This window comes from Eptatretus burgeri, chromosome 11, assembly GCF_056783735.1.
Source record: "Eptatretus burgeri isolate ZD-2024b chromosome 11, Ebu_testis_v1, whole genome shotgun sequence".
Classification (NCBI taxonomy): domain Eukaryota; kingdom Metazoa; phylum Chordata; class Myxini; order Myxiniformes; family Myxinidae; genus Eptatretus; species Eptatretus burgeri.
In genome coordinates this window covers 45891330-45903829 of record NC_140971.1, presented here as the reverse complement: position 1 = coordinate 45903829, position 12500 = coordinate 45891330, and the positions used below count along the sequence as shown (strand labels likewise).

At 43.8% G+C, this 12500-nt stretch overlaps 1 protein-coding gene across 2 annotated transcripts in view; it reads left to right on the top strand.

The window, feature by feature from the left end:
• INTS3 (integrator complex subunit 3) overlaps window positions 1-12500 on the top strand; it is a 128908-nt gene that overhangs the window by 109306 nt on the left and 7102 nt on the right. For both annotated transcript variants that reach the window (XM_085846307.1, XM_085846308.1), the window contains exons 25-26: window positions 11206-11254; window positions 11858-12025. In XM_085846307.1, coding sequence (XP_085702433.1) covers window positions 11206-11254; window positions 11858-12025 — 217 coding nt within the window. The remainder of the gene's footprint in view (window positions 1-11205; window positions 11255-11857; window positions 12026-12500) is intronic.

Below are 12500 nucleotides of genomic sequence, written 5' to 3'. Positions count from 1 at the left end.
TAATGATAATGGACTTGCTGCCATCCGTCGTTGCATCCCTGGTGTGTACAAATATTCGAGTATCAGCTTCTTTATGATAACATGGAGACACAGCATCCAGTGACTTCCTTGTGTTGCTAATGGCATCTTCTCCTTTTGTGACAATGACTGTGCTTGTCGTCTGTGCTTCACACATCTTTTCCGCAAGGAAGTGAAACAGCTCAGTCTTGATGCTGTCATCTCGAAGAAAGCTTCTCCAGTTACTTGTGGTCTTACTGGTTCCTGTCACTCTTCTTCTGATTCCTTGCCCTCTTTTCGACCTTGCCTCTGACTTCAGACTTGACGTCTTGTACACATCAAACACTACGTCCACCCTCTCGTACCCGGCACCATAGGATTCCACCTTTGGGATGATGTTTTCTTTCGTATAGTCATCAAATATCTTTGAAGTGCGTGGAGGTCGGGCATTGATAAGTGCTGAGCCATCAATGATGACTGCATCTCCCCTTCGTTCTCTGTCTTGGATGGTCACTTGCGCTTCAAGAATTTCAGCCAGCTGTGACTTCAAATTTTTTTGACGTTTTTTTTTTTTTTTTAAATTTTTCAAAATTTAGATTTTCAAATGGCCAATTGGGCAGATTTGATCAGAAAGCCCTGCAGAACAGAAATGCCAAATTTGATGCTTGTATCATAACTTGCACGATTTTTCTACTATCTACTACACTAACTCTCGACAGCCAAATGTTACAGATTCGGCGCCACCCTATCACCGCCGTCTCCGGGGTTATAACTCCGGCTGGTTCGGCACAATTTTCGGGTTATGCGTCTCGAACCACGATACCAAAATACACCTGTACCTTGCCAGCTGGGGGAATAGACCCCGGTTACAGACTGGTTTTATCAGAGACTGAGCGGAGTCTACCAGTCTGTAACCATTTTGGTTTTTATATCCAAATCGAGTGGATCGTTCCTCGACGCGGCACGAATTAATTCAAAGCAGCAACTTCATACGAATCAGCCAGATTTATTGGGGACTTTGGGAATACGACACAAGCAAAGCATTCACGACAATGTTATAATTGATCTATAACCCGTTCTTAACGAGGGACCTACGGATTACGGGTTTCGAAGGGAACTCTAACGAGATAAACCTTAAACGACATGCAAACAAGACATGGACAGCATGCAGACAAGACACAGAGTACTTGGTGATGTTTCATGGACGAGAGGAAAGTGACAAAGGCACGAATGTGGCTCGTGACAAGCCGATGTCCACGGACTCGAGCCCCCAAGCTCGAGCACACCGCGTGGCAAGATGGTGGCGCCGTACTCTTTCTTCTCAAGGCCCCGCTTGCGCACGCCCTCCTCAGCGCGTTCTGACCCCGCGCAATGTCGACGGCACAAGACCGTCAGATCGATGGTGGGTCTCAGCTGGTTTCTCACAAAGTCCAGCATGCAAGTCCAGGCTGGTCTGTTCACCAGGCCAGGCCAAATCGAGGCGTTGGGCTCCGCAGGCTGGTTCCATGGGATTCCAAGACGTCGTCGAGCCGTGAGGTGAGGAGGGACAGTCAGAGGCTCCGTCACTGCACTCCGGATGAACCTGTCGATGTCTCCTCACGAAAGCCGATCGCGCCCCACCTCAGCGCTCAGTTTCACCACTGCCGATCGCAGACTCGTCGCGCTCAGGTTCAGCTTCTCTCGCGGCAGATTCAACACTGCCTTTCCTTATTTGACGCAGTTTGCAGCCTCCCACTAGTCGTTTCTATACAGCAGAAGTCCTCACTCGACACTCAGGCTCAGTTACTCCCTCGGCAGATGGCAGACTCGACCCTCAGGTTCAGTTCCTCCTACTGCCGATCGCACCACACTTCGGCACTCTCGTCGCAGATCCACACTGCCTTTCCTTGTTACCTCGCCTCAAAGCCCACTGGCTCCTCCCCTTAGTTTCACTTCCTTCTCTCGGCCACTCCCTCTCAACCGACTGGGCGGGGCCTCGTCCGGAGAGGGGAAAGAATAAGAAGAAGCTCTCGGTACACCACCAATGTACGAACAATAAACATGCATCCTACACCTCCCGACACACATGTAGCGTCTATTTACCGAACAACCTGGCTAAACATGCATTTAATGGGGGGTCTGGGCTAATCCTATATTTAATAGCATACGAAGGACCATTTCCGCAACAATATATATATATATATATATATATATATATATATATATATATATATATATATATATATATATATATATATTGTTACGGTTGTGGAAATTCACAGAACACCATTCAGGTTCCCTGAAGATCAGTTATGTCGATAAGTGTGTGTCCAGATTCGATTTCCCCACCGATGTATAACGGGAATTATTCGTGTGCCGGGCTGTGAACCTTTGAGGTAGTGTTATTCTTTCCTATCTTTATTTTAAACAACATCTCCTCACCATCATCTCCACAAACAACATCATCACAAACAACATCTCAACAACTGCTGACATCTCCTCACCAGCATCTCCACGGCGCCGCCATTTTTTCACCAACAACAACATCCCCAACAACCAACATCTGCACAGGCGAACACGATGGCATCCTCGCAGCGGCAAAGTGATCTCAAACACAGCCGCGTCTGACGGTGAGAATGGATCAAAACGACGAAAGGGGCGGAGCCAGCCAGGGGTGAAGGGACGAAGGTGAGGGAGTGAAAAACCCTCCCCTCGGGGCTATAAAAAGGCGCGTTTCGATGCCAAGACACTCTCCTTGGTCAGAGTTGGTCGATGGAGGCAGCAGCGAAGTCGCCAGCCGCAGAGAGGTCGCCAGCCTGAGAGAAGTCGCCAGCCGGAGAGAGGTCGTCAGCCGGAGAGAGGTCGCCAGCCAGAGAGAGGTCGCCAGCCGGAGAGAAGTCGCCAGCCAGCTATATAACGGTCCGGGCGATCGAGCCCCGAGTCGGTCGAGCGACGCTGAGGAGTGATCGGGCTCTTAAAGAGCATCAACTCATAAAGAGCAAGGCCCGTTCGCTCCTCTGAAGCGCCATCGGCCAGGCCTGATCAACCAAGCTGCACTGCTAGGCCGAGACCAACCAAGCCGCCATTACCACAGCTGCCACTTTGACCACAGGGACATACGGAGGGTCGCTGCCAAAAACACCGAGTCGCCTCAAGGGCTACGAAGGTAACCTGCACGGCCTCGCGGAGCTCCTTCGGTCATCCCAGCTCCGAGGAACATTAAAGGCTTACGAGCCCAGTTCTATCTTTCTTTTCTGGGGTTTTGGAATGAAAGTCTGTGGCGCCTTGTCGACCAAGTAGAATTGTTGTAAGTGCATGTACATAATAAATAGATATCGGCTGTAGGGTTTTGCTCGTGTCTTGTCCCCCATCCCCCCCCCCCATTCATTGCATATGTGCATTTGAAATAAATGTCCCCATTGTTGAAATGTCACCCACTCGTTGCATCCTTTCCTACCATTGACTGCCATAATTGCGTTCGGAATAAGTAGCTGGCTGATTAATAGCGGATAAAACGTACATCTGGTCCGACGGGGCTTGGCGATATAAAACCGCTCGGCAATCGCAAACGGAACGAGCTGCTTAAAGCGGCTCGTTTTTGTGCAGGCTCCGTTGAGGTGTAAATCCCCGGCATTTCTGTCTGCGCGAATAATTAGGTACATCGACAATTCGGCGATCAACCCTGTAGCGCGTGGACAGAAGAGTTGGCTGATCTATGGTGTGGTTAACAACACCCGTAGCTGGGTTTCGGCGTTGATCCGAAAAGCTGCGACTAGATTGCTCGTCCGGTGGGCGCGTGCGGCCACAATTTAGCTAAAGGTGGTCGCCCGTACGCTGAATGGGTGAACTCTACAACAAAAAAAAAATATATATATATATATATATATATATATATATATATATATATATATATATATATATATATATATATATATATATATATATATATATATATATATATATTCAGGATGAGTCAGAAATAGCGCCCGATTTCTGTCACTTCATTGTTTGTTTGCCATTTGTATTACAGTGTACAAGAAAGTAGAAATAAATGAATGAAAAGTTTATCTAACCATTTATTCAAGAAAAAATTATTGCGGAACTGTACCAAGCCGTTTTACTTGCAATTTTTAAAGTGCCCTCCCTCGTGATCGATACACAATTGCAGCCGAGCAGGCACAGAGTGGCACACACGTCTGCAAAGTTCGATATCAATTTCCACAAACTTTGCAGTGATTTGAGCCTTCAATTCCTGAATGTTACGAGGCTTTTCACGATAAACAAGGTCTTCCATGAGCCCCCAAAGAAAGAAATCTCGAGGCGTAAGGTCTGGGTAGCGTGCCGGCCACTCAATCGGACCGTGCCGGCCGATCCACTTTCTGGGAAAGTTTTCATCACTCCACTGACGAACATAACGTCCATAATCAGGTGGAGCTCCATCATGCTGGAAATAACAGTCCTGATCTTGTACCCTGGGCCAAAAGGTTTGCAGCATATCCAGGTAAATCTCTGCAGTGACAGATCCCTCAAAGAAAAAGGGTCCAATTATCCCTAATGGAGATATGGCTGCCCAAACTGTCACTCCAGATAAATTTACCTCCTCATCAACTGTCACTCTTGGGTTATTCGCAACCCAGTAGATACAATTGTGTCTGTTATTTGTGCCATTAAGCTTATGACATGTCTCATCTGACCACCGCAATGTTTCACGGCCACAATGCGTTGATTCATTGAAAGGTAATTCATGGTTCAATTTGGTGCAAATTCAGTAACTTTCCAAACTCGCAGCAATAACCTGCAAAACAAAATAAGAAAATAAATAAATTACGAGAATTAATAATATGCAAGACAATTATTAACAACATGACAAGACAATTATTAACAAAAAATATTAACAACAAATCTGACAGCCGAAAAAACAGAAATTGGGCGCTACTTTTGACTCACCCTATATATATATATATATATATATATATATATATATATATATATATATATATATATATATATATATATATATATATATATATATATATATATATATATATAAACATATATATATATATATATATATATATATACATATATACATATATATATATATATATATATAAATACATATATATATATATAAACATATATATATATATATATATATATATATATATATATATATATATATATATATATATATATATATATATATATATATATATATATATATATATATACACGACCAGTCAAAAGTTTTAGAACACCTCCATTTTTCCAGTTTTTACTGAAATTTAAGCAGTTCAAGTCCAATGAATAACCTGAAATGGTACAAAGCTAAGCAGTAAACTGCCAGAGGTTAAAAAAAAAAACAAGTTTAGGTTACCAAAAACTGGAAAATAATGCAAATTTCAGCGTTGTTAAAAAGGTCCTTTTCAGGGAACAAGTAATGGGTTAGCAACTATAGCTGTTCTGCAGCAATGGAAGCAAATTAAGCCTTAAAAGTTGACGCAAACAATTCCTACAGGTGTCCCAACTTTTGTCGATTAGTTACAAACCCTCTGTCTGTAGAAAAGCAGTGTTGGAACAGACTGTGTTGATACACCCTCTGAAGCATTATTTGGACAATATTGCACTGCAGAAAGTAGTATATTGCTATCATAATGGTGAGAAAAAGACAATTAACAAAAGAAGACAAACAGACCATTATAACCCTTAAAAGTGTAGGTCTTTCCTTTCGTGAAATTGCAAAGTAAGCCAAGGTGTCAGTGAGTACAGTTTCCTACGCCATCAAAAGGCACTTGGAAACTCGAGGAAACTCTGACAGGAAGAGGTCTGGCAGACACAAAGCTACAACACAATCAGAAGACAAGTTTCTGAGAGTCAACAGCTTGCATGATAGGTGGCTCACAGGACAGCAGCTTCAAGCACAGCTTAACACTGGTCGAAGTAAGGAAGTCTCAGTTTCAACTATGAAGAGAAGACTTCGAGCTGCATGTTTGACAGGTCGAGTGGCAGTAAGAAAGCCATTGCTGAGATGGCAAAATAACAAAAAGAGGCTTGCCTGGGCCATGAAGCACCGCCAGTAGACTAGTGAAAACTGGAAGAAGGTCTTATGCACCGATTAGTCAAAATTTGAACTCTTCGGTTCATCCCGCAGGGTTTTTGGATGCCGTTGAGTAGGGGAAACGATGGTTCCTCAGTGTGTGACACCAACTGTCAAACATGCAGAAGGAAACGTGATGATCTGGGGCTCTTTTGCTGGATCCAGAGTCCGTGACTGGCACCCTGAACCAAAAGAGTCACCACAGCATTTTGCAGCGCCATGCAATACCCTCTGGTCTATGCTTAGTTGGTCAGGGGTTCATCCTCCAGCAAGATAATGACCCAAAACATACCTCCAGGCTATGTCAGAACTACCTGAGAAGAAAAGAACAAGACTGTAGACTTCAAATCATGGAATGGCCAGCACAGTCTACAGACTTAAACCCCATCGAGCTGGTTTGGGATGAACTGGACAGAAGGGTGAAAGCAAAGCAACCTACAAGTGCAACACATTTGTGAGAACTTCTGCAACAATGTTGGGAATAACTTTCCGAACAATATTTGATTTCCATTGTCGAAAGAATACCACAAGTATGTTCGGCTGTTATATCTGCAAAAGGTGGCTACTTTGATGAGTCAAAAATTTGGATTAAATTATGTTCAACAAAACGATTGCATGATTTATTTTTTATCTGCAATTGTTTATTTGTTCTATGCTTTAATTTCAGAGTACATTGAAACATTAAACTGCTTAAATTTCAGTAAAAACTGGAAAAATGGGGGGTGTTATAAAACCTTAGACCGGTACTGTGTGTATGTATGTATGTATGTATATATATATATATATGTATATATATATATATATATATATATATATATATATATATATATATATATATATATATATATATATATATATATATGGTGTTACGAATCTGGAAGCCATATGCATTCAAACATACAAATGTCGCAAGAGTCAGTTATTCCGTTAAGTACATGGGAGACAGGTCCCTTCCTTTTGTCATGTAGAAAAATGAAAGGTGTGCGTTGCGATGTCCTTTTCGGTAGGTTATTAAATCTTTACATCCATCGAACCCTCCAACGAACATCTAAGAAACCACATATCCTCCAACGAAACATCCAATTGTATCATCGCGCTTGTAGCCCTCGGTTCACGGGCCACAACGCACCATTGCCTGAGGTGGAATTCCGACGATGGTCGAGGCAGTTGCAGTCCACCTTCCTCAAACACGTGTGGAGGGGAGGGGCGGCTTTCTCCGGGCATGGCCAAAACCCCACCCAGAAAGGGTGGGCCCGTGGGAACCCTGTCCAATCAAGGCGGACAGTGACGTGTGCTTCACAGAGCTCCGCCCCGGACGGAGGCTCTGTTGTTGCCTTTCGTTGGTTCTTAAGAGAGGAGCGCATCTGAGGGGATTGGAGAAGAAAGGAGCACGTTGGTTGGAGAGAGAGGATCTGCCTCCGGAGAGGAGACAGTAGAAGACAGAAAAACCACCGATCTGCCTGCGGTTAGAGAGTGAGAGGCCCAAAACCTCAGCCTCACCGCTGGAGATACCAATGATCCTAAATGCTTTGGTTTTCACAATGTGAAGCCGATAAAGGTGAGAGGCAGGAGCACCAGGCCAGAAGGAAGAGCAGTACTCCATCAGGCTGCAGACGAAAGCTTTGTATGTGGTCAGGAGCTCAGGTGGGCCGAGGAAGGACTTTGCACGACAGAGGATGCCCAGTTGTTGACTGGCCTTGGAGGTCAGGTTTGAAATGTGGCTTTCCCCAGGAAAGACATTGGCTGATAGTGAGACCCAGAAGCTTGAATGAAAGGACTTCTTCAAGTGGATTGTTGAGAAAGTGGATGGGGGGGGTTCTAAACGATCCTTTCGGAGAGACATAGAGAGAGTGTGAGATTTGTCAGGATTGAAAGACATGTTCGCCGTGTTGGACCAGTTTTTGATTTTATCCAGATCTGCAGAGAGCGAAGAAGCTGCTGCTTGCCGATCTGAGGGTTGACGGATGGTGCGGCAGTGGGTGGAGTCATCAGCAAAGAGATAAAGAGGGTTTTCCAGAGGATCGTAGAGATCATTGATGAAAACCAGAAAAAGAACAGGGCTCAGAATGCTGCCTTAACGAACTCCAGCTTCGACAGGAAGAGGGGATGAAAGAACTCCATTTAGGGCCACAAGTTGGCTGCAACAGGAGAGGAAGTCTGCGAGCCATGAGTGGAGATGGCCTTGGAGACCATAGAAAGAGACTTTGTTGAGCAGGGCAGAGTGCCAGACCGTGTCAAAAGCACGCGATATGTCAAACGATCTGGCTCTGATTTAATGTCGGGAGAGCAGAAGCCGCACATACAGGGTAGCTTGACCTGGTCTGAAACGAAATTGATGATCGAAAATCAAGCAATTGGAGAAGAGGAATGATTTAATGTGTGAAGCCATGATGAATTCCATAACCTTGCTGATGATTGGGAGAAGGATGATTGGTCTGTAGTTGCAGGGATCTGTTTTTGCACGTTTTTATGCAGGGCATTAATGTTTGCTGATTTCCAAGCACATGGCAGATGACCTTGAGCAAATGAGAGGGTTAATAGAACAGAGAGAGGGTGAACAAGCGCCCAGGAGCTGGTTTTTAGGACACGTGGGCTGATGCCATCTGGACCGGTTGCAGAATCTGAGTCGAGGTTTGACAGCAAACTCTCCACTTTGTCAGAAGAAAAGGACACAGAGTCCAGGGACAGTTGGGTGCGACTGGGTAAGGTGGGTACAGAAAGCGATGGGTTTCGGACACAAGATTTAAATGCAAACATGGAGTTTAGGCATTCAGCCTTTTCACGTGTGAGCTCAGCAGTGCGGCCATTTGAGGTAATGGAGGGGAGCATACACCAGAAACAGATTTGATTAGATTCCACCAGCATTTGGAGGATGGAGAGAGGTTTGAGAGTTCAGACTTGAGATGAGAAAGATGTTGTTTTCTGGCTCTCCTGAGGGTAGATACACACTTGTTCTGAGCTTTATGGAAGGAACTAAGATTACCCTTAGTTGGGTTTGCTTTCCATGAGGCAAAGGAAAGTTGTTTCAGGACAACTGCCTCGCCACAAGATTCAGTGAACCATGGGCGTGAAGAAGGGTAGGACAAATGAAGACGAGAGAGGATAAATCTGTGCATGAGAGAGAGTAAGTTTCTTTGAAAGAATTCCCAGGACGAGGGGATGTTGGAGAAAGTAGCAAAGGGAGACTAGTCTCGAAATCTGATGGCTGCTTGGAGACTCTGCCCATCAGCCTGAGTGAAATGCTCGACTCGACGTCACTGAGGTGGTTCTCTGATGACAGCCAGAGAGATGTCCACTTTGACAAGCATGTGGTCAGAATAATTGATTGGAGCAGAGGAAGAACAGCAGATATTTTCAGGGAAATTTGTCCAAATCAGATCCAGAAGAGATAGAGTACCATTAGTTGAGATCCGGGTCATTAAGTTGACCGATTGAGTCAGTCCCAATGAGTCGCAGAAGTCTTTTACTGAAGTGCCATGACAGGTGAGAGAGGTACCCACACCTAGCCAACTGGCATGATGACAATTGAAGTCACCGCATGTGAGGAAGAGAGAGTTTGGATGAGAGGATAGAAGTTGGTCCATATTTTCGGATGGTGAGGTGTAAATGGAGTCATCACTGTTTGGTGGGCGGTTCTGCACACATATAAACATGAGGTGGGAGTGGAGGGGAAGCTGTCGCCAGAGTTTTTATATTTAGTAACTGACAGTTGATAGCACAAACATAAATGTAACTTTCACAGAGGTTATGCGGAGTGTTTTATTGAGGCTTTTGCTGCATTTTATTTTAAAACTATGTTAACTTAAAACTCATCCGTCATTGAAAGTAAACTCGGGAATGTTTTTCCATAAAAGTCCCTTTGACTGTTTTCTTAAGAGAAACATGTTATTCATCTGAAATGAGCTGCATTTCCATAAAGCCTACTGCAGTTTTGTTTTTTAAATTATACTTGCAAGGCCAAGGCTCATTGAAGAGTGAGATAATGGATGGTATGAACTGTCGATGGGGCAGTGGGACAAGTTGGACAGAATAAGCAAGGAAATTAGGGGAGAGAGGAAGTGAGGAAACCAGGAACCTACAATTGAAAGGATAGGGCTAGGCAAGTTCAAAAAACAGACTGTGTGTACGGATGGAGAATAAATTCAGATGATGGTGCACCTCTTCTTATAATTGAAGTCCTGAAGGAAAAAGTTGGATGGAACAGCCTCTGGAAGGTGGTTATACAGATGGGAGAAGCAGGGAATAGAAGAGTTGAGGTATGCAGTCAGCCTGGATTTTGAAGGTTTAACCACATGGGGTTACTGGAAGAACACGTGCATCTTGGAGTACACAAGGAGGGTCAGAAGACTGAAGGAGCTAAACCGGAGAGGTGGTAAGAAACAGATAGGCCACTGACCTGCCTGCATTGTGAGAGCAACAAGCCCTTATGTTTTGGCCTCATTTTGGGAGATGCCAATAATTTTGAGAGCTTTTGATTCCACAGAATCTCTAAGAGACAGAAGTGATGCTGGAGTGCCACTCTGGAGGGGAGAGCAGTCCTCTATTGAGTGCCAAACAAAGACCTTACAAGCAGTGAGTAGTACTGATTTTCAATAAAAGACTTGGAACTACGGAGGATGCTTTGGCTAATGTTGGCTTTGGAGACCTGCCTTGTTATATGGTCAGCCTCGCAGAGGTCATGGCTGATGTTGAGGCCTAGCAGTTGAAAAGGATGAATGTCTTCCACTGCCTGACCATGGAAATAGACAGGTGAGTTGGTGTGACATTATTCTACAGAGACAGAGTGAGACTAAGATTTTCCAGGATTGAAGGACATGTTCCATTTATCAGACCAGTATCTACTCAATTCCAGATCAGCCAGAGAGAGACCCAGCAGTGGGGTGGGGGGGGGGGGGGGTACTGTGTGACTCAATGTGGAATCATCCACAAAAAAGGAAGAGAAAGTTTTCCAGAGAAGAAAGAGGTTTTGGTTTTTTTTCCTTTGGATGAAGTTGTAGATGGGTTTGCCAGAGCATCCGAGAGGCCTGGCATCCATAAACATATAAAGCAATGACTTTTAAAATGTATTCATTTACTTTGTGAAAAAGCGAACATGAGGACGACAGTTAAGTTGATCTCTGTTTTTTTTCCAGACCACCCAGAAGCCCTTTCGTGTTTGCTGCTTCAGCTTCGAAGAGAAAAGTGAGTTTGTTTATTAGTTGCATGTTATAAGTTGTCACCCTGGCATACAATGAGGTCCATCACCAAAGGGTAGTTCTGATTCTGAAAAAGTTGCTCACAATCCCTTTTAGTATTCACATCCAGTTTCTTTCAAAGTAAGTTTTATTTTCCATGATGAAAAAGTTTTCCAATATCCATCGTCATGATTGTCATTTGCACTTTGATTCTATGGAATGTCATATTTTTAGCGTGCGTTTCCACTGTCAAAAGTGTTGTGCCTTTTTCAGCATTTTCAGTTTTATTTTCCATACTCATGATGAGTGTTCTAAGCGTTAATGGGGAGAAAAATGGAGAAAGGGCAATTGGGGCCTGGATGAGAGGGAAGGCAGAGGAAGAAAGGAAGTGGGTGGAGAGAACAAACAAGGTAAGGTGGGGATAAAAAAAATGATTTGTGGAGGACGATAGGAAGGAACCAGACGAGGAAGGCAGAAACATTAAGCACATTTGGTGGACTGTAGGAAGCATATAAAAAAAGACGAGTGTGTGAAAAGGGATCGGGCAGGGGCACAAGTGGGAGGAATTGATGTAAGAAAAGGAAACGTTCGGTTCCACATTATATTTCAGGCCCACTGAGGAGATGGTGAAGTTGGTGCTGAGCCGGCCATGGCAAAGGGAAGACAGGTTCACCACCAGCATTCTGCGGCACTGGGCCCTCAAAAATGAGGAAACTTTGGCCGAACATGTGAAGTCTCTGCTTATCAAGAACAACACACCGCCACGGAAACGACAAAGGTGCCTTGTGGTGATTCTTTTAAAAGTGCTGAAATATGGCAGTATAGATGATAAACGAATGATCTGAATTGCATTTATTTTTCTGCAATAATTTACCTTTTCTTATGAATTGACTTGTCAGGCTGTGCCTTCTTACTCCAATCATGATTGAGGAGTCACTGTGATGTTCCCATATTGCCTTGTGATTGGAGAAAATAGTTCATAATGGCCCACTTTGTTCATCGAATGAAATTGTGCCAAAAGTATTGGTTTTTTTTTTCTTCTTTTTACCCCAGCAATCTGATATTTTTTATCTTCTTTATTTCCTTTAATCCCGCATGGTCCTTCAATCCTACAGAGTATTTCTTTCATTGATTATTAATTTGCATATTCTTTAAATGTGACTGAGCAATATGACTATACCATCAAAGAGGTGTTGCGAAGTAAAAGGCTTTAACATTTTTTTTTGTCTAAAACGATGTTAATTCCATTGAAC